The sequence below is a fragment of the Aythya marila genome, assembly GCF_965140915.1.
Source record: "Aythya marila genome assembly, chromosome: 14".
NCBI lineage: Eukaryota > Metazoa > Chordata > Aves > Anseriformes > Anatidae > Aythya > Aythya marila.
The window spans coordinates 16,978,458-17,001,330 of record NC_139055.1 but is presented as its reverse complement, the minus strand read 5'-3'; the positions used below and the strand labels follow the sequence as shown (position 1 = coordinate 17,001,330).

At 43.3% G+C, this 22,873-nt stretch overlaps 1 protein-coding gene across 1 annotated transcript; it reads right to left on the bottom strand.

The window, feature by feature from the left end:
• Positions 1-9,089: 9,089 nt before the first annotated feature.
• Positions 9,090-22,101, bottom strand: SAR1B (secretion associated Ras related GTPase 1B). The gene is made up of 7 exons (XM_082771839.1): positions 21,919-22,101; positions 17,402-17,475; positions 13,047-13,166; positions 12,209-12,274; positions 11,532-11,635; positions 10,920-11,051; positions 9,090-10,189 (listed from the first exon to the last, which is right to left on the bottom strand). The coding sequence occupies exons 2-7, from the start codon at positions 17,457-17,459 to the stop codon at positions 10,073-10,075; spliced, it is 597 nt and encodes a 198-aa protein (XP_082627965.1). The 5' UTR covers positions 17,460-17,475; positions 21,919-22,101; the 3' UTR covers positions 9,090-10,072.
• Positions 22,102-22,873: the final 772 nt, after the last annotated feature.

The following is a 22,873-nucleotide window of genomic DNA, read 5'->3' as shown; positions in this document are numbered from 1 at the left end:
TTCCCCATTACCTAATTTTTCTGATTTAATTAAGTCCTTTAAAAGTTGTATATATTTACATTCAGAATGCAAAAGCGGTCATTTCTGTAATAAAACTCTACAGAGTACCTAAAAGAGGCATTTGTAGGTCCACATAACCCACAGAGTGAGCATATTCCACCCTTGCAAGAAGAAATGGGGTTTCTGTTATAGAGAGAGTATGTTACTTTATAGTGTCACACCTCGTAGTGTTGTTGGTTCGTGGAAGAGGGGATTTCCTCCGTATGGCCATCAAGACAGAGGAAGAAGGCTGGGGACATAGCCACACACACAGCCCCACACCAACCTCGCACATTAAACTGGGCAAGCAGCAGAGCAGAGGGAGCATGGTACAGAAGAAATACCCCAACCCAGTGGTGCCTGAGGCACTGCTACATACATTGTGATGCTCATGCACACTGGTGTACAGCTCTTTTTGCTCTGGTTACCTGCATGTGAGCTCTGAAGGCAAAAAGCCAATGGAAAGCAGGCATGGTCTGACCCATGGGCTGAGGCACCCACCATAAGCACTGTATTACTCTTTAGGAAAAGGTTCAATACTTTCAACACGGGGTTCAAGATATCCCCCTATTCCATTCCTTTTTGTAATTTCACAGGCTTCGGCTCATTGAAAAACCTGTTTTTCTTTTATCCTGAGTCATTTTGCATGAAGAAACTATTGTTCTAAAATGTGACTCATCAGTTTGCATCACCAGTTCCCAAGCCCCCTGGAGGGTACGCGGGCTTGGAAGCAGCCAACAGCAGCCAGGCTGTATTTACCAATAAGTAGGCACTTCAGCGCTGCATTGACTCATCCCTGTTTAAGCCTGGTTTTGTTCACACTTCCCAACGGTGAACCTGGGGTGATCATTCTGTTTACTTTTGTAATCTTCTTTTATGAAGAAAGAACACCTGATTGACAGCCTGTCTGCTGGTTAAATACAAATACAAAAACTGGTAAGGTGAGACAAGTAACTGAAAGCTAGTCCTGAAATACCCGTGACTATCGAGCTTCCAGAAATCATCCTTCCATTGAGTAGAAAGCTCCACTGCTTGTTACTAAGACATACCTAATTCACTGGAATTTCTGGGGGAAAAGAGGACGTTATCTGAATTACCCACTTTGCTGAAGCTCTTACACAGATCATAGCTGCATCCCTCGACTTTTTGAAATCCAAGTCAAAACAATTTGGCAGCAGTTCAGGCTGAACTCCCCTCGGGAGCTAGGCTTAGCGGAAAGATGCCCCAGTGGATGAGGCCTGAGATGATTTTCCCCTGCTTGGGAAATGTGGTGCCAGCAGCAGCAGAGGAGGGATGGAGAAGTTCCTCATGAGCAGAACAAAACCCTTAGAGTCTAAAGGTGGGAGTGAAAGGCTGGATCCTGCTCTTCTGATGCACCTAGACCTTTGCACTTTTCTTTGTGTACCTATGCTACTGAATAAGTGTCAATAAAACAAGAAAGTATGGAATGACCTTGCAAAATCGAATGTTTGGATGCACTGTTTACTCTAAATCTGCATTGTCAAGACTGAAAAATACTGAGCACCTTACCCTAAATATATCACACAGCACGTTTCCTATGGGGCATAAATCATGGCTCAGATCTTCTCAGCCGCAATGCCAACTGAAGGCAGAAGGAGAGGCATTTGGAGAGGTTGCTGCAAGCTCGGGCAGTGCACTGCCAGCAAACCCTCACCATTATTCAGCTGGGCTGAGATCCATCTGAAGGGCAGGAGGATTGCACAAGGCACAGAGAGCAGCCCGTGACGCCAACAGTAACGTCTGCAGCAGAGGAAAGCACAAGAACATCACTTGAAAACCTGTGCAAAGGATAAAAAGAATGTCAAACCCTACGACTATGATGATTTCAGTTAATTGCCTCCAAAATTGGGTTGCACACCATGAGGAGCTTAAAATAGGGACTAAAATTCCTGGTTTTCTCTAACAGCAAGTAGTCTGTTGATGGGAAATTTTACATAGTTCAGTTTTTCATGCCTTTCTGCTCTTCTGTGCTGCCTTTTGAAAGTCAGCTCTAGCCAAAATTTCCACAGCAGTCCCTAAGCCTTCCCTGCTGACTGGCAGCTGCCCTGCTATGTACAGTGGGCATGGCCGCGTTTTTGTGGGGGAGGGAGATGAATTTTGGTCCTGGGTTTGGGCTTTGCGGGGCTGTCTTTGTGTGTGTCTTTGGGCTGTTTTTTTTTGTGTGTGTTCACACTGAGACGTCCTTGCCAGGCACAGCTTTCTGCTGCCAACCTCTCCTGGAGTGCAGAAGGCCCAGAGTTCAACTGCCTCTTCTGCAAAGTGAGAAAACCAGGAACGACGTTAATCCAGGACCTCACTGGTCCTTTTTCCTCTGTGTTTTTGCTCTCCGTTTTTGTGAACTTTTTCACCCCGTCCCAAGGGCTGGTGCTGGTGTCCTGCCACCTGCCAGCACTTGCTGGGCCTGGCCCGGCCCTGCAGGCCATGGGTGCACCCAGCCACAGGCCCAGCCCTGCCCCATGGGTCTGCGGCCCCAGGAGACGTGGTGACACCAGGGAGCCTGGCCACAGGACGAGGAGTGACCATGTTAAACCAAAAGAGTGTTACACAGAAAGAATTCTTTACTACGAGGCACTGAACAGGCTGCCCAGAGAAGCTGTGGGTGCCCCAGCCCAGGGCAGGGCAGGGCAGGGGGTTGGAACCAGACAGGCTTTGGGGTCCGCTCCAACCCAAGCCCTCCTGTGATTCTGAGATTTCTCCCACACCTTTTTTCCCACTTCTTTTGCAATCTGGAGATGCACACGCTTTTTATTATTATTTTGCAGCAAGGGCTGAAGTCTCAGCTGCACATCTGTTCCACAGAGTTTGTTTCAAAGCTGCACCATACAAAAATGAAGCATGTACGTGGTGATTTATTTATTTATTTATTTTCGGGTGCTCTTTTTGTGAAACGCTCTTCTGTCCACAAGGTGCGTAAGGAATTGTTACAGGATCTCACAGCGCCTTCCCTCTTATCCAGCAACACGCTGGGTGGTTTCTGTGCCTTCCTGCTTGACCTACTTCCCTTCAGCAAACCCCTTCCAGCAGCACGGTGTTCTGCGAGAAGTTCCAGTCCACTTTGTACTCCCCAAGATGCGTAAGTCCAAAGTGATAGCTGACCGGGTCAGACAGGGACTTCACCAGCACGGCTGCTGTGGAGCTTATTTCATGATTTCATGTTTACGGAGACATAAATAGCATTCATCCAGCAGTCACATGCGTGCGGATCTGTTACGCATTCCTCGCTGTCAAACAAACTTGCAGGACCTCAGTGAACTTCAGCCATGATGACTGGGGCTTTTTGTTTTTCCCAAAATACCAGCAAATAAAATGAGTAAATCCTTTCATGTTTCTCTCTTGCAGTCTGTCTAACAATAGCTACGAAAATAAAAGCAGAATTTATTCTCTGGCAGACGTACCCTTTACAGATTTCTTCCCTGGGATTTAAAACATCAAATTCTTAACAAAGGAAATCTCTCTCCACAGCAGCCTGAGGGAAGAAAAAAAAATATATATATTCCTTTTTAAATTTAGGAGGCGATTCAAATTACAGATTAGGAAACTAAAAGATATTGCAGAAGTGGTAACAGCAGATGGCAGGACTAGAGGAGGAGTAAAATAAAAGAACTATACATCAAAACCAAGTTCTCTTCACAGACAAATTTTCAGGTGCAGACATCAACTCGATGTACCTTCTTTTGGGGATGTTTGTCTGAGCTGAGCAGAGAGCCAGCTGTCAGACAGAGAGCCCTGAGTGGGAGCCAGCAGATAGGACACATTTTCTGAAAAATACTCAAGTAAACATCTCATTTGGTAGAAACACCCATACCCCTTTCCACCAATTCTAAAAGCCTCTCAGATGCCAGCAGCAAAGCATAAATTCTGAAAAAAGCCAAACTGTGCTATTAGCTCTGCCTCCTTCTGTTCTGCCTAAATACAGTTTCACCAGGCAGCACCTAGATCTCCAGCTGCTTTCCCGGCTGTAACTGCACGTCTGAACTTCTCCCACAGTATCTCCTGTAATTATTTATTCACCAGTAAAAGCTTTTATTTTCTCTACTGAAAATTCCCTTTGATTTTTTTTATTTATTTATTTATTTTTTACTTAGCACAGGCCTTCACTAAAAGTCCTCTGCAATTTCATGCTAATGCATCTCAGTAACAATATTTTGAAATGATTTATTTTAAATCCCTTATGTGTATATATATGTACACACATATATTTACATATTTTGTATCTCTGTATACTACACACAGAGCAAGGAATAGAAGAGTTACTTGGCACATATAGGAGCCTTGCTTTTACTGTTCCAATTTAGTTGAACCTAAACCAAGATCCTGCTCTAGGAAAGCAGTGAGAAAATGGCGTTCAGGCATTGGGCTGCAACCAACAATCTTGGCTGAACTCAGAATCCAGCTCTGAATGCCAACATCCACGAGAGAGCTTACAATCTGGTCCTAAATTTTGCTGCTTTTGCTTATCTCTGGTCAAGAAGTCATGTACATGAAGCAAGTGCCCCCAGCCCGGTCCTTGGGGAACGCTCCCACCAGGGATCAGCAACTTGAAGTTATTCTGCAAAACCCTGTATGGTCTCTAAGCTGAATTGCAGGATACCGGAAGGATTTCAGAAATAATCCTGAGAAACCCCAGCATTACCACCAGCATGCATGGGCTGATTGGAAACACAGCTCCCACCAGTCGCTGATTTCTCCCCTTGCTTTCATAACCACCAGCCCACAAACAAGCTGTGGTAGAGCAGCATCAGGAATCCCGCTAGAGAATTGTTCTCCCTCTTTCCTCACCGACCAGAGGACATCTTTCAACCCAGCTAATTTTTCCCTTCCTTCATCGCACAGCTGTCCCCAGCCACTAGTTGCCAGGGTGGAGCTTTGCCGAGTGTTTTTTTTAAGAGATCCTCAAACAACCCCACGGGCAGCCCGGGTCAGCCTTTGACTCCCTTTGTTCAGAGCCCCCCCACGTTACAAAATCTGAACGGCTTCAGATCCTCTTGGTGTGCTAAGATGAGGTTCCCCTCAATAGTTCAGCTTCCCTGCTGGGATGTAGTAGTTCAAGCGCCAGCCTGATTCCTTCCCTGACCAGCACACCCGTGGTTAGCAGGACTACATTTGGGCACTCAAGCACAGTTAAACTGCTAAGATCAAGCACGAATCAAGTATTTTGTCTTCTCTCTCGGACAAACGGTGTGTGGACTAGCTGAGGCATCGCTCCATTGCAGGTTGCTGGTGGTGGTGGCTGAGGGCTCTCTATGCAGACCGTGACCAAGTGTGAATTAATCCCTCTGGACCTGATTTTTTTCACAGGTTAAGCAAGGACAAGAGCTCTCTGCATCACCAGAATGGTGAGGCAGCATTAGCATGTAGAAAGTTTTGAGATCCTGGAATGAAAAATGCATCAAAGGGTGTAAAATGTTACAAATTTCTTACTCAGATGGCACATCTGCCATAAGAAATGGGGTCATAAGAAAAGCAAGGGACACATTTTTGTCATTATTTTACCATAACTGCTCATCACCACAATTTTCTAATTCTAGCTCAGAAGCAGGCAAGTATGAAATAATTTGGAAAATGTAAACTAAGGAGAACACACACTTAGGACTGGAGAACAGTTCTCTGTGACAGAACACAATATGCTCTCCCATGGGCTGTGTCAAACATGAGAGGCATGTAAGCAAACAGGGTAATAAGCACCTAAGCTCAGGGGCAATCCCCACTCAATACTGTCCCACCAACAGTGCAAGTCCTAGAGGTCTGCTGAATTCTAAAGCAGATACCATTTGCCCATAAAATTGGATCTATTTCATTTTAAAACTGCAAGAAAGGAATCATCATCCTTTTATGCTGTTTTCTGAGTTGAGGACTTGATTCCATGCACACCCAAACAGAAATCCTAGCAAAGAAGAGGCTGAATGGTTATGACACCCAGCTGAAGAAACCCAAACGCAGCACTAGAATGTGCACTGCATCAGAATGCTTCTTCCTGGTTATGATTAATGTAATTTGTCAATAACTACTTGTTTAAAACTCTTTTTCTTAAAATTCCAACTCAGAATTTTATTTTCTATTCCTGATACTTACATTTCAAGCATGGCATGTGATAACATAATAACAATAAACACCACATTAAGAACATGTTGAAGACCACTTTCTCCTTTAGCTTTTCTTCTGCAGTTTATTATATAAATTATGCTTTTAAACATTTAGAGCACTCACATTTCAAAACAGAAAATGTTTAGTTCCACACTGAAATACTAGTGCAAAAGTGGTTTATCTAAGTGCAAATAAATGACACGTCCCCACTGACAGCCAGTGGATTAGGCTGTTTTAAATACGGCTTTTAAGTCCATAACTATTGATTACATTATTTACACTAACTCCGAGCATGTTGTAGTCGAAAGAAATATTGGACTTTGGTTGGTAACAACCAAATATGCTGACAGTACAAACAAGAGAGAACAAGAGAGACCAATTCTACTTAAAGTAGACCTGTGAATTCACTGGGACTAGACAACAACAACATCATTTTTCTGCGATGACTTTAGTTATAAATAAGCAGATGCCAAATGCTCTATTTGATGTTCAATTCCAATTAGTAAAATACAATAAAGCGCACATACATGCAGGTATTATATTCCAGTGAATGCCACAGGTCATCTTTGGCACATCATATGACAGTACCTGAACACTGAATACAGCATGAGACAACACGCTTCATGAAATCATCTTGGTCTGGCAAGAGGACGAATAAGAAAACTCAAAGATCCTTCGCATTTCCAACGCCAATAATTGTTTCTAAAGAATTTATTAAACCAAGACTGAAATATAGCAATGCCTCTCAGATAAACAGTACATACTAAAGGCAAAGTTTAATTAAATCCAAGCAAAATAAATCTTATTCGACTCACAGATACTACTGCATGGGGTCACTGCAGTGAAATACAGGCCGTTTTGTCAGTACTAGTCATTAGTATCTTAGAAATCTGATTCATGTCTCTTGAAGTGGTGATGTAAAAACAAATTTGAGACACTTCATAAATAACGTCTTTATTAATGAGTTTTCTTTTCCACATTCTTTAAAGTGATGTTTAATTGAAGTCTGCATAGTCAAGAGTGCAAAAAAAATTCATAGGAGTCAGACCCAGATGTGAACGTTGCCCCCTCCCCCTCCCTTTTTTTTTTATAAATAAGACTGGTCGCAATCATAGGAATAAGTAACCTCTAGAAATAAGTGTAACGGGGAGATGTAGAGGTGGTGGGGATGAAAGCCACCAGAAAAACTCTCACCAATATATTTTTCTATTAATAAAGTCTTCACACAAAGACACACGACACCCATTCACATTCATGTGCACAGCAGAATGTAAACTACAGAAGAAATATTTCCTCTACTGAATGAACAGTGAGATTATTTGTGTATTTAACCGAGTGTTGTTCAGCTGTTCCCACAATGGGAACCATTACAATACCAAGACAGAAAAACAAAAGGTCCAATTTCTTCATGCCCTTATTACAACCACGTTTAAACTAGCATCTCACAGTATGAAACATGAAATCTGAGTAGTTCCATAACACTAAGAATTACCCTTAATACACACTTTTAAAGCAGTATACCTCTGTTCTTTTTTAACACTTTAAGACTATCATCCCTTTCCTTACTGCTCACATTATTCACAGTTGGTTGAACAGCAGCTGAAGAGGACCCCAGTCTCTTCCAATGCCCACGGAATGGCTCAGCCTAGGGAAGTGGTCTGCAGGCACTCCCCACCCCAAGCGAGGAGCAGGGCAGCAGAACATCTCCACTTCCAGCTTCATTTCCATCAGCACAGGCAGCACAGTCCCAAGTCTCCCATATCAATATCACTGTATGACTGCAAAAAGTATTTTTAATATTTACACCATCTACTGATTTAGCTGTTGCCTTGTAACTGTTATCAGAAAAATCTAGCGAGGGGGAAAAAAAGGCATGTCCCCAGGTCTAACTGCTGTAGGTAGCAACAACTCGCATGCTGTCCACACTGGTAAGAGGCTGCTTCTGATCTAGAGTTTTGTCTTAAGCAATACAGAGGCACTACTCTGCAGCAGAGTTTAAATGCAGAATTCTTTCACATCGGTCTCTTGGAAAAGCTATCAGACATCCTCACTCCTGAACTTCACCATGAACAAGCTAGGCTTAATACTTTTGTAAGACTGCTGTAACAAATATCAGCTGTAATCTACATTAGTTAGGTTCTGAATTAATGATCTTATCCAGAAGCATAATGTAGGACTGTGGGGAACTGATCATCGATATTCAATCATACAAGTCCAGATCTGGGCAAAAAGTACATCTCTTTTATACCATAGGCTTTGAAAAGGTCCAAATATCTATGTTTTTAAAAGCCTATAGGCTTTAAATCCAAGAGACAAGCCCAGTAGCTCAAGAGAGAAAATTCTTTATGAAATCAAGGCAGACAAATACCTTTGCTGCTACGGATATTGAAAACACAGGGCCTAGAGTATTTTAAAGACCTACAATTGTGAGTAAAAGTAGTCCCAGTCCTGGGATTCAGTAGGAACATTTGTAGCAGTTCTTAGTTTCACAAGGGTGAAACGCACTACAGGGTGAAAGTCAAACCCACCACAGCGAAACGATTCCCAGGCTGAAACCCTACCTTCATTAGCTACATCACAGAGGAACACATCCTGCTGCACACAGAAACACAAATAACAGTTCCATGGCAATGTCAGCTAGTGTCAACAAGAAGCTGATGGATACATGTTTCACCACTCCTTCCTAGAAAATAACCTGTCCTCTCCTCAGGGAGCTAATGCTCCCGGAGATGGGGAAAAAACAGTCAGAAGTCTGGCAACAAGCACTGAAGATAATGAAGTTTTACCCCAGAAACAAGCCACTTGGGCATCCAACACCTGCTATATTGACTAGGATTCGGGGCAAAACTGTAGAAAACAATCCACCTTAATCCAAATCAAAACACCAAAAATAGAATCGTCCAACTGGGTGTGGGCTGATAAATTTTCACAAGCAACAATGACAATTATTTTTTTTCCTGGCAATTTCACTGATAAATCTTCTGGCAGAATCCAAATCTAATTAAATTGAGAACAGAATAATTTGGTGCAGTATCTTTCTTAATTTCTTAAGTAAAATTTGTATTTTTTGTCACTTCATGGGTTTAATTCAAGGTACCAGTAAAGTAAGACCACTTTTGACATTAGTTCATGATTTGCATTGACACAGATTTTGTGTTTTTTAAAGGTGGTAGTTATAAGGGCATCGGATTAGAGTTTTCTTCTAGTAATGCAAGATCCTAAAATAAATGCAATTTGGTAGTCTGAAGGAAACATCTTACTCCTTAACACACAATGAAACTACTTTGTGGCCTTCTGTGTTTCAGGAAAATATCCCCCATATTCAGATCATTAGACAGCCTCACTAGTTAAGACACATTAAAATGAAACATTTTCCATTAAAGTCGCCAAAAACTGGATTTAAATTTATTGCATGACGTTGCATAAGAAAGTATATTATTGAAAACTGTAAGGCATCATGCAATTATCCATCAGCTAATTATTTATTATTTGTTGAAAGATGGTTATATACTCTAAAGTTATAAAACCAGTTTCAAAAAAGTACATAAAAAAATTTAACATGATAAGCATTAAATATTTTTCACATGTTTGTAGTTCTTAGCTGTTAAAAAGTGCATTCAAACATACTGTACTGGAAAGTTGCTCTGTCCAAAAATGGTGCTGGAGATTTGTTAAATTAAAAGTTGCAAAAGAATGTTGTATGGGATTAGAAAGCTAAAAAGTTGTGGTACTTAAACTTACAAACTTGCTTGAAATAATTTCTCAATCCTCACACTTACAATTTAGCATAGGTGGTATAATTATGTAAAAATGTATGCTTATATAACTAAACAGTCAAATGAATTCAAGTTACGTACACTGAGTGATCAAAGAAGGAGCAGACTTAATATTTAGACATGGGACAGAAAGTACTAGTGTGATTTTGGCGTTAATCAATGTACTGTGCCATCCAACGGAATCCTTCTCCGTAGCCTTGTCTCTTTAACACGCTGCACATGAACACTTCTAGTGGCCTTGCGTTCAATTCTTTCAATGGTATACTGCCCTGCAAAGAGACAAAAATATTCCAAATTATGGTATCTTTACAAGAAGATGCCTACTCTGCATCAACATTAGTTTCTATGGAATTCCATTACTTAATTCACGTTGGGAACTAGAATTTTAGAAAATAAACTATTCTAAAACGTTTGCACACCTTGCTAGGACTAGAGTCACTGAGGAAATACACTGAGCATCTTTACATATGCAGCCACATTTGGAGAGCATAAAGTATATGAACCTGAGTACAAGAGCAAGCATGTGCACAGAGAGCTTATACTCAGTTTTCAGAAGCAGTTCCCTGCTCTGTTTTTAATAGCTTTCCAACATGATAAAGAGAGCATTTGCTACAAATCAGGACTGACCGCAGTCAGAGTGCGAGCTGCTTGCTTGCGAAGAGCATCACAGTGTGACAAAGCTATTGCTCAACTGGAGATTCACAACAGGATTCATACATCATAGACTATGTGCAGTGTAGTAAAAAACAGGGCAAGATGAAAAAAAAAGAATCTATAGTAACTGTCGACAGTCTACAGAAGTTGCAGTAGAGGTGTGTCTAACACACACATGCACAAAACAAAGAGACTTCAGCATTCATTCCGTATAAGTCTATAATGAACCAAGTACGTAATAAACGAAAAAACTTTTGTTTTGTGCAGCTGAAGTGGACTGGAACCAACACAGATATATAAAGCCAACACAAGATCCCTAACAAAGAAAAAGAAAATAAGTATTACCTTTCCTGTTGTCTGGCCATACAGACCAAACGTCTCTCGTAACCTCTCTTCACTGATGGCTTCAGGTCTGTCAATCTTATTACCAAGGATTAGGATAGGCACATTAGCAATAGTTTCATCTGTCATTAGTGACTACAAAGGGAAGGAGAAAGGGGGAAGAGATTATTTCAAGATATATTTTGATTCAGAGCTTCACATTAAGATAAAAAGTTAACAACGTAGTGGCATTAAATCATTTGGTGAAGCTTGGCCTTTTAAGAAGTAAGGGTAGCAAAATTCACTGGTGCATCAAAATTAATTGATGGGAGTTGTTTAATATGCTTGGGATAAAAGAAATGAAATTACTCACTCACAGAATGGAAAATATCACAATTAGAGCAATATTCATTCAACTGATTTATTGGCAAAATAACATGTTCACCTACCTTCAATGCATACAGTAATGAGTAGTAAGAAGAGGGCGACAGAACCAGAATACAACTAGCTAGGAATGACGACGCAGAAGGTGATATTACAAGCACTCATGACCAGGTGGCAAGAGAGCTCTGCTGGATATTGATCTGATTTTTCAGGAGTTAAAGTTCAGACTTTCAAAAACATATTTAAACTTACGTCAAGTTCTTCTTTTGATTCAAGCAGTCTTTCATGATCTGCACAGTCCACCAAGAAGACAATGCCATTAATAGCTGGCAGGTAGTTTTTCCACACTCTGCGAGCTATAGGGAAGATATGAATGAAAAACAATGGAAATTATCCTAAAATTTAGAGCAATGTACATCAGTAATTAGGAAGCAACATTTTTTTTTCAAAGTTTTAGCTTATACTGTCAGCCTTCAGGATGCAATTTTATGTTTTACAAAGCTTGCGATAATGGAGCAAAAGTATCATTCCCTCTAGTGTTACCACCCCTCTATCCCACATGCACACTGATGTACTGAACCTTTTTGTGTTTCCCCAAGAACTACGTCAAGAAACAGAAGTTTGAAGCATAAAGGTTAAACGTAAGTATAAGCAATCTGAAGCAGTGAAACAAGAACTACCTAATCCTCCTCAAAACACACGTTATCAGTCAAGAAATTTTGCTCTAGTGCAGCTCTTACCAAATTGTATTTGGGAGTGCAGTATGTGATGGAGACAGGCAACAGAGCAGTGAATGTTTTTAACACTACCAAAGAGAGTGTGGGAAGCTGATCTCTGCAGCATGGTTGTATTCCTGATCTGAGACAAACTGACTGTAAACAACTCTAACTTAATTCACCGCAGTTAAATGAGTCAACATATTCTCTTACCTTGAGCATGTCCACCCAGATCAAAGGTAGTGAAAGTCATGCCAGCAATTGTCAGCTCCTCTGAAGCTAAAAATACACAGAATTATGTTCTCTGCATGTGAAGATTATACAGCATTATATACATATTATACGATATTCCGCTAAACGGAATAGTCTAAGCGAGGGTATGGATTTTACTTTCTCTTGATTGTTTTCAGTATTTTGTTATTCAAGAAACAAATCAGCACAATACATTTTCTCTCAATAACACTTGTGTAACAAAATAAATATGATTAACCATTACGAGACATATAGAATATCTGCAATGTTAAGAGAATAGCAGGGAAGGCCCACACATTACTTATCCCTACATATTACAAAAACAGTAGGTGGCTCTGGTTTGCCACAAAGATGGAATTTCATGTACAATACCGTTGAAGGTTTCTCCTCTTTGTGTCCTTGCTTAATTGCTTACCTCCTTCTTAGACTTCACCAGTCCACATTTTTAACCTGCACTAAACCTTTTCTCCTGCAAGGCTACCACAATAACAATCACACAGAAACCTCTAAGCAACGAAAATCAAAATAGCATACATAAATGCAAGCCCCAATTTCCCACAGCTTCTGTAATTTAGACTCTCAGCTCCATTACCCTACTTCTAACTGGCCCCTTAATTCTAAATAAATCACATTGAACTATCCTAAAAGAATTTTTTGAGTATTACTCGAATTACCTACAGATTGTGATCCCAAAAATTCCTTTGTTTCTCCCCAGTTCCTTATGATGTATAATCAAGTACTGCTTTCCTTGCAATACTGTGAATACATCCTGGCTAGGGAAGTAGGAGTGTTAACTTACTGGGGTGTAGTGTGGGGACGTGCTGTCCCAGTCTGTCATCTTTGAGCATGTGCAGCAGCGTAGTTTTTCCAGCATTGTCCAATCCAAGAAAAACTAGTTTGCCTGATTTCTTGTACAGTCCTGCAACAAAGAATAATCTACTGAATAGCCAGTTAAATCAGCAAAGGTATTACCATAACAACATCGTCCAACAGGAACCCACATCACACACATAAAAAATATGAACATTTAAGAGTGACAATGGCATACTTGAGCATTGTGAAGCATAAGCTTCTTTCAGATCCTGTGGGGTCTGCTAATCAGCAAGACCAATACACCTTCCTACATGGTTATCCTACAGGTTTCTGCTGGCACAGCTCTGACAGTCAGCAGCAAAAGGGAGTGTGATTGCTAATTAAAGCAGACATATGCAGTCACATTATTTCTAACGCTAGCAATGATTTTGCTCCCAGGAGCAAAGTTTTGCGGTCACAGTACGAAATACAGACCTGCCAAGCTCCACAGTGCGCTTTATCAATGACCTTTATCAGTGCTCTCCTACTTGTACAAGCCACATTCACACGCTCATGTGCTTATCACAGCTATGCTTGCTCCATGCAGCTTATATCATGTTGAGTGGCATTTTGGGGGGCAGGCAGATGACTGATGTAAACGTGTCAGTAATATCATCAATGCATTTATGTTATCTGGGCAAAGTCAAACAGGATTAAACCTTGCTGGGGTAGCCCACTCTGCCCTAGCAAATCAACAATTTCCCTCACAGACAGCGGGATTGCCTGGGACATACAGAGGTACAGTGCTAACAACAGATTATAAAACATTATCAACCCCAGACATGGAAAAGAGAGTGTTTTGTTCATCTCCCTCCAGTTACGACAAAAAAAAATATGTTTGAAACAAAAAGAAACCTCAGACCTCAGTAGGTATTTTATAGAGAACCTAGCTTCAATGGCAACAGCTATAATTAGCATATATATGAATTGTTCTGTTTTGGCTCACATATTATTTTGACAGAAGTAATATTCATCCAGGTCCCCAGCTAAATTGTGTGGTTATGACCTGAATGGCATCATCAGTGCCATTTTGACACATTTGCTGTCTTGTGATAATGCCATAATAACAGGAATAAGAAACGCTACTTTCACTGTTGTCTTTATAAAAATGCCTTTTCCCCTTTATTTCTCTAGTTCTAACCCCAATAAATACATCAAATGTTGTGAAGCAGAAGACGTGTAAAATATTAGCACCACATTTCCTGAAGTTTGAGATTGTCAAAGGACAATTACCTCAGACTTGCCAAGACCATGTCCTATGCCAGAATTATTTTTCAGTGCTTCACACTGATCAACGTTCAAAGTAAAATATTCTAAAGATAATTTTATTTTAAAAAACACATTCTGTACTGAAAAATTATTGAAGTAAGAATCTCCTAGCTTTGCACCTTTTGCACTTTGCCTTATTTGTTTTTAAAGAACTGTGTCCTGGGTGCTACACACATACACGTTTCCTTAGGAACTGCTATTGACCCCGCCATCCTCAAGAGTGCTGAAGAACGGAGGGAAAAAATATATATATGCTGAAATTAACAGTTCTTTAAAAACAAAAATGGGCTACATTCCTAACAGCATTTTCTTTTTTCCCCATTTAAAAAGAAATGCAAAATGCAGCCAAGTATTGTAATGTGGGAGTTTTAAGTCACCAGGATCTTTTACTAGATTATATCACAGTATTGTGGTACTTTGTAAAATACTGAAGAAAGGTTTATTTTACAACCACCTCGATGACACAGAAATACTTCTTGAAGGATATGTTACCATTAAGGTTCGACTGTCCCATTGTTGCAGTCACTTCCCTTGACCACGCGTTCTCCCCAAAGAACAACTAACCCTCCTGATCTGCAAACTAGGTACCAAAATGCTGCCTACTGCCAAGATGTGCTGTGCCAAGTGCCGCAGGAACAAGAGGCCTGGAGCCATTCCAAGGTCACACTAACAGCAGTCCCTTGGACTGTACGTGATGAGCAGAATGACCCAGCCACGTCATTTCTGGAGCCCTTATTTGTTTCCCTTCCAGCCTAGGAAGCCTAGGAGGCACAGGGCACCCTAGGGTCTCTGCTCCACTGCATCCCCCCGTGAGCACATAGCCTTGCCCATTTGACAGACGCATCTGAAACTGCTGATGAGCCCCAGGTGCTGTCCAGTTTCTGTATTATTTGTGATACCAGTTTATGGGTACACATACGGGACTTAGTCTAATGAGGAAGGCTTCTGATGAGAGAGAGATCCTTCCCAGTCCATGCCTGGTGAGGGTTAAACTGGTGGTGACCTCTTATCAACTCTTATCCTCAGCTCTTTTCTTCTGTGAGATTTTAAATGACATTACACAGGGGGTTCCTTGGCCACCCCCTGGATGCCGCAGTGCTGCACAGTCACATGTGCCTCTATCTGCCTGACCTTTACACTGCTGCTGTTTGCTCACCTTTCCCCCTACCTTTAAGCTAATCTCTGGAATCGCGTTCCACCAGGGCATGTTTTATAACCTGCAGGAAAGAATACTCTTTCATATTCCTCTACTTATTTCATTAATAACCTTTTTGTAAGTAGTGTAGAGTGTGTTCACAGATCTTTTTACAAATACAACTCTTACTTCCCAAACTCACCTTCTCATATGCCCAAATTACACCACCTATTACACAACAGGGTCGAGGAGAAAGTATTGATGTTTACAGAGAGAGAAGTGGACAAACATTTTCATATTTTAAAACTTATGTTACAGGAGAAACTCTAGTTCACACTTACCTTGCAAGTTAAATGAAACACTAGTAAACTATATTAATACAATAGCGCTGCTGCTACTCACAGACTGGACATCTGGGGAAATTTTGCTCCCAAAAAAAATGCTCCCACTTTCTCTGAAACTTTTTGTACTTTCTGAGTGTCTTTCATAAAAATGCAAGATGAACAAGCAGTGATACTTTATCTATTAGCTACATTAAAACCAGAGTATAAATAAAAGGATTCTAATGCTATCATCGGCCTTCTTCAAATGAATAAAATGTGCATAAGTGTGGTTTTTTGTTGTTGTTTTTCTAGAATTAAAGGAACATATGGACAGCAATCCTCCTTTCTACTGCAAGCTTCAGTATCTTTCACCAGAATTAGACTTTGTATGCGCAGATATAGGAAAGTGAGCTAACGTGCAGTAATCGCTGCTAGACTAAGTAAGAGGAGATAAGGGAGATTAGTCAACTTAGTTAAAATTTCACTGGCTAATATTTCAATAGTAGGCCAAGGGTCTAACATTCAGTGAAAAAGTTTAAACTTCCAACTGATAAAAGGCAAGTGCCATGATCCATTAATCTCAAATGCTTTTTATTTACTTCAGTAGAATCCCCGGAACCTGTAAAATGTCTTTTTTAGCTATGGTATCTGTAACTCCTCTTCCTCTTTTTAGTATCCTAACATTCTCTTTCCTCCTTTTTTTTTTTTTCTCCTGTTTTGCACAAGCTAATATTTCACCTTGGATCAACATAGATTGCAGATGCTTTTGGCCAGGGAACACTTTCCTAAGGTTCTTCATCAGAGGTCAGTGGGGTTCACACTGATTTCAGTGATATTAGTCACACCATAAAGCACTGCTGGACATGAGCAAGGACTTCAATATCTGGCATTACTTTTTGTAGATGGTTGCTCATATTTGAATTCTCGAATGATGCCAGATTAAATGGGGTGCAATTAAAAAAAAATCAAATCTATTATGTTCATGAAAGAAAATCCAATTTTTCAAGAGGTTAAAGGAATAATGTAAGATTGAGAGAAGACCACACTCTGGAAATAATCAGAGAAATACTCAATACTTATAAAATCATATCCCGAGTTGGAAGGGACCCACAAGGATCAAGTCCAACTCCTGGCTCTGCACAGGACCTCCCCAAAATCAGACCATGTGTTTGAGAGCGTTGTCCAAATGCTTCTTGAACTCCGGCAGGCTCAGTGCCATGAGCGCTGCCCTGAGGAGCCTGTCCCAGTGCCCGACTACCTCTGGGTGCAGAACCTTTCCCTAACCCCCATCCTGACCCTCCCCTGTCCCAGCTCCATGCCGTTCCCTCGGGTCCTGTCGCTGTCCCCATAGAGCAGAGCTCAGCGCCTGCCCCTCCGCTCCCCTCCTGAGGGAGCTGCAGGCCGCCATGAGGCCTCCCCTCAGCCTGCTCTGCTCTGGGCTGAGTATTGATAGTGAAGTAGTAGTGATAAGTAGAACTTTTTTTTTTTTTTTAATTTTGAGTGCTACTGAATGTACTTAACCAGTTGGCATAGCAGAGGTTAACAGATAGCATAATTAAAAACAATAAAACTTACCTAAAAACTGTAATACGCTACTGAAACCACTGTAAATCCAATCAAATATGAAGGACATATCTGGGTCTTATAGTCTGAAATAAAAAGAAGATTTAAATTCCGTTAGAACAGCACGTTAAGCATTGCAAGATGTTTACTCGAGTTGAAGCTGGGGAAGTTTTATGACACAGAAGTCGCTGCTGTCTGCACATCGCCTGTCTGTGCGCCTTGTACCGGGCGGCGACCGCTCAGCACCAGGCCCGCCGTGTAAAGGCCACAACCCCGCCTGTACTGCCTCATACAGGCTTCACCATCTGAAGTTTAACCATAAAACTCATTTCAGTAAGGACTGAGGAACACCGTGTTTCTCACTGAATTCTTTCAGGTTAGGTTCAGGAGCGGAAGGGGGAGGTGAGGACGGCCAGCCCCTGGCAGACGCCCCTCGGCAGCAGGATGAAGCCCCCATTGCTTGTGGTGTGGTAAAAACAGCACTTTGTCAGACCCTGGGGGTGAGCAAGTGGACAGGATGGGATCACACACAAAAAAACAGGCCTGCTGTTCCTGTCCCCAAAGGGATGGAGCCCTCCCGGGGTACAGGACCTCCAGCAGGCGACCACAACGGCAGCAGCCGAGGGAATTTTCTCAAATTTTGAGCATTTGGAGCATAAAGGCAGCCCAGATGGGAACAAACAGGATTTCACAGAATCATTTAGGTTGGAAAAGATCCTTAAGGTCATCAAGTCCAGCCATCAACCCGACACTGCCAAGTCCACCCTTTCAGAAGCAATGCCTTGAGGTGCAAGAACGATGCTGTCACTAGGTTAACTGTGCAGCCACGAACAATTAATTTCTTAACTTTCATCTTAATTTCCTCATTATCTAATGTAAGGTTAGTCACACTGAAAGCACCAGCTTGACATACGGAATTAGCACTCAGCGTAAAAAAAATCTTTCGAAAGACTAAAGGGCAACTTCCTCAGAAGCATCCAGCCAGCTAATTCCTGCTAGATCAATAAATTCCTGCTAACGCCTGGGGAAGTCGGAGTCCAAGTTTTTGAGACGATGCCTGGGCTGCTAGGGGCAGCTTGCAGAGGCATCCTGTGCCAGTGCAGGCTCTCCCACAGCATTTTTTCTACGCTGCAGTCACGTCCTGGGCCCTCCCAGGATAACTTTAGGCCTGCTCCGGACCTGGAGCAGAGCCCAAAGCAGTCAAAACACAGGTTAGTACCAGACCAAAATCCACGTATCTGTTATAACAGTTACACTCAGGCAATGAACTGAGGTTTTCTGCTGCATAGCAACAGGTATGTCACAGCAATAATATGGAAAGAGGAGGAGAGATTATTATTATTTAATTATGTTTGCTTGCACTGGAGCAAAATCTGTTCAGCCCATATTTGCCTTCCCTGATTGACAACAGCGAAGTGTTAGGAACCCCTGGTTTCTTCAGGACTAACCCTGAAACCCTTGCTTGTGTCCTATGTTACTTTGAGCTGTCACAGTTGCAACTTTTAAGAATAAAAAAACAAATAAGCTTGTCAATGCATGAACACCCAGTTACACAATGTCATGACTGAAACTGTCACTTGCATGTCTAAAAAGCAAAGGTCAAGAATAAGCAAACATGGCAGGACGTACACGTCAGCAGATTTATTTATTGCTTGAACAAAACACCAATCGAGAAAAGCCTCTGTGGGGCTTAGAGAAATGATCTGCTCAAATAACCTGCAAATCAGTGCAAACAGCGTGATGTAAGAGAAGTGCTCGTGTTACCGCGGTGAGAATAACTTCAGAGTTTAGTTGGGTTAACCAGTTCCTCCTGCGAACCTCACGGATGGAAGAAAAAAGTCTTCATGTGCTGCTGAAAACACTTAAAGAGACAAGATTCAAACTGCAGTGGCAGCAATACGGCGTAAATTCCCCTACACGCAGAAAAAGCGGCGTAGGGAAGGCTGTCCAAACACACCACAGCCAACCGTGGTATCAGCTGGCAGCGCGTGCAGGAAAACGCTACTTTGAAAATGGGAAAAAAATGGACGGCGAATGGTAAAGGCACACTAGCAATATTTGCACAGAGATATTAAATCTGCTCTTATCACACGGTAAAAATAACTGCCCAGTTCACGGCAGTGCCCGAGCAAAGGGCCACCAAGCCAGCCGGCAGCACACCGATGCCCAGAGCCCGCTGACAGCTCCAAGCCTCGGCGCTGTGAGGAGCCAGGCAGAGCAGACAGACACAAGCTGTCCGACCCCTGCTAAAGCCACCATGAAAGCAGAACACTGAAAACTCTGGCAATCACTGCTCCCAAGGCACGATGGAGACAAAAACCACAAGCTATTTTAAGGGTATCTCAAGGGTTCCCTCACAAATAGCCAGCTGCGAGCTGACACAGACTTTTAATGAGAAATTGTGACAGACACGTGGCAACCTGCTGATACCAGCTATTTTTACAGGCATCGCCAACTTACCTTCTCGTGTCTTCTCAGAAACAGGAAAGTAACTTCCCAGCATCAACAGCTGATGGCTATCACTTCAAAATGTGTCTACCAACCCTGGCTAGCGTTATTTCATAAGCAAAGCATGCCTTGTGGCTCCTGGAGAGCCCTGCCAGCCAGCCAGCAGACTGATGAAACTGGTTTGCATCCTAGCGGCCACCTGCTGACCACAGGGAGCAGAATTCCCACCCAGCAGTTTTGGAAGCACCTCGAGACACCTTTTTTTATTATTATTATTATGAAAAGCAAGGATTCTTTTCTTACTCTGGATCTGAATTTTTCTGGCTATAAGTTCATTATTCCACTCCAGAATCAGTTCAAATAGTTCTTACTTCCAAAGACTGTGAAGATTTAGATAAGCGAGGATATCAGGCTTGTAAAGACACCTTTGAATCCCTTGATGGAGGAATTAGGAAGTAGAAACCAACGACACCCAAGTACAACACCTCTTGTCTTACAATAACTAGAAGTCACTGCACTGTGCCTGGGTGGGTGCTGTCACCAAAATCTAGAAAAGAAACCTCCATCCAGCAAAACCGCAGCCAACCACGCTCCCTGAGCTACAGCAAGTCTGAGAACAGGCTCTGCTAAAAACTTGCAAACAAATGCTTGAAGTGCGCTGTTAAGGGTGTATCTCACCTAAGACCGTTTGCTGTCTAAGGTGAAATAGGTGATACTTGCTGTCTGCCATCGAGTTTACAATATGACATGAGAGTGCATTTTGATGCAGTGTTTTAAGAGCTGAGGAAAGGAAGAGAGTTTGGGAACGAGCTAGCAGTGTAGCTTTTCTATTTTAATCAGCTGGTAAGTCACCTTTGAGATTTCAGGGAGATGTTCACATAGCGCTGTTACTTGGTTGAAAACATTAAGATTATATACTGTATGACATATACTTAGTTCTTTTGCATCATTTATTCTGAATTTAGCATTGATCTCAAGTGCTTTTGAAACAGCAAAGCAAACAGTTTATCTGTAAAGACGGCACTGCAGCAGGCACATGAGGTCCTGAGAGCAACTGATGAAGTGTTTCAGTCGCAGTCTGGCTCACACAAGTTGTTCTCGGATCACAGTCTCAAAATAGGGCCTATTGCAGCAATTTCCATACTTATTTAAAACAAACAAACAAACTAATAATAATAATAATAATAAAAAAAAACACAACATATTGGAGCATGAATATATAATTATTCTTCATCTTAGAGGATATTATTTTTGAAGAAGCAATGCTCAGCATGAATCTCGACAGATCATCACGATCCCCCAAACAACTACATCAGGAAGCTGTGAGGCACATGACGGCCAGAGCACAACACAACAACCCACTGTGCCAAATCATCACCACCAAAGTGAAACGTGAGCCAGGACTCAAAAGAAACTGCCAAGCAATCCTGAAAGATTAATGCGATTGACAACAGGCACAGGGGCTGGCATCTCTACGAACCAGAGATCAGGAGGCTGTAGAGCTTCTCGCCCGAGAATGAGCAAAAACAAGAAGAAAATAAAATAAATGTGTGCAGTCAGGCAGGTGAGGGGTGACGAGTATCATTAGAGGAGCTTTGATCCCCAGCCCTCAGAGGCAATGGGCCCTTTCAGAGGGTGCATAAACTACCCCAAATCCTATTCCCAAACGCGTTTTTTCATTTCCCTTCGGATAACGCTAAATTTACGAGGCAGATTCCGCCATAAACGAGCCCCAAACGCCCCGGCCGGGCTCTGGCTGCCTGACAAAGCTCCGTCCACGTCGCCTTTCGCCTTCCCAGCCGCTGCCCGCCCGCAGCTCGGCAAACCAGCCCCGATCCTCCCCGGGGGGGCCTCGTCCTCCTCCTCCAGCACCACCGGGGGCCGAGCCCCGAACCCCCGGGGGCTCCCCGACACCGGGAGGAGCCCCGGGAGGCCGCAGCGCCGAGCAGGCCGCAGCCATCCCCGGCCCCGTTCCCATCCCAACGCCCCGGCCTCGGCGGCTCAGAGGCGAGGCCAAGCCGGGCACCGAGCACCGGGCACCGGGCACCGGGCACCCCCCCCCCCCCTTCAGCCCCGCTCACCGCCGAGCTCAGCTCCGGGCGCTCCGGCGGCACCGACACGGACCCCGCGGCTGCGCCCCGCTCCGCCCCCGCCTGGTGCTTTCCGGGCCCGGCACGGCTCGGATCGGATCGGCTCGGCTGGGCTGGGATCAGCACGGTTGGGATCGGATCAGCACGGTTGGGATCGGCACGGCTCGGAGCTCCGCCCGGCCCGGCCCCGCAGCGAGCCCCGGGACCTCCCCGGCCCCCCCCCCGCGACGCAGCAGCAGCGGGCAGTGTCGCTGGTTTTTGAGTTTTTTTAGGGGAAAACCGTGCTTGAGGGCACCCCAAAGCCCAGGGGGTGCCCGGAGCACGCAGCAGCCGGCCGGGTTTGTGAAGGAATCGGTGGTGGAGGCTGCCTCGTGTGCCCACCGTGTCCCTCCCGGCTGCTGCGTGGCACCAGCACAGCCTGGGCAGGGAGCCCCGCTGCTTTCTGAGGGTCACAGATGGATTTCAGCCACCACAGCAGCCCTGCCACGGCCGCTGGATCCCAAAGCCCTGGCACCTGCTTGACACGGTGCTGGGGACGTTGTAGGGCCTCATTTCTGTGATTCTATGATTCTGTTTGGCTGTGGGCGCAGAGGAGGTGCTTGTTGTTCAGTCACCATCCCTGGAGGTCTTCAGAAGATGTTCAGATTTAGTGATTTAAGTGGAGGGCTTGCTAGTGTTAGGTCAGAGGTTGGACTGGGTGATTTTGGAGGTCTCCTCCAACCTAGGGGATTCTGCAGGTGCAGTACCACACAGTACCAGACACAGCCCCGAGCTCTCACCTCTGCCCTGGGGATGCCGCTGTGTGTGTTTTGTGGAGGGCCGGCATCCCGAAACAGCTCACCAAGGCAATGCGTTGGGAGCAACATAAATGGTTTCCTCTGTGCGGGCAGGCTCCGTGTTGGTCTGTCATTGTAGGGGCCCCATACGTGTATGGACCGTGAGGTTA

Bases quoted from the DNA above. Each gene is read 5' to 3' on its own strand.
- SAR1B (XM_082771839.1), bottom strand. From the start codon at position 17,459: ATGTCCTTCATATTTGATTGGATTTACAGTGGTTTCAGTAGCGTATTA. The intron at 11,052-11,531 runs GTAAGTTTAAAT...TTCCCTTTGTAG, and splicing joins AATCAAAAGAAGAACTTGAC to TCACTAATGACAGATGAAAC. The intron at 10,190-10,919 runs GTAATACTTATT...GTCTCTTTGCAG, and splicing joins ATGGCCAGACAACAGGAAAG to GGCAGTATACCATTGAAAGA.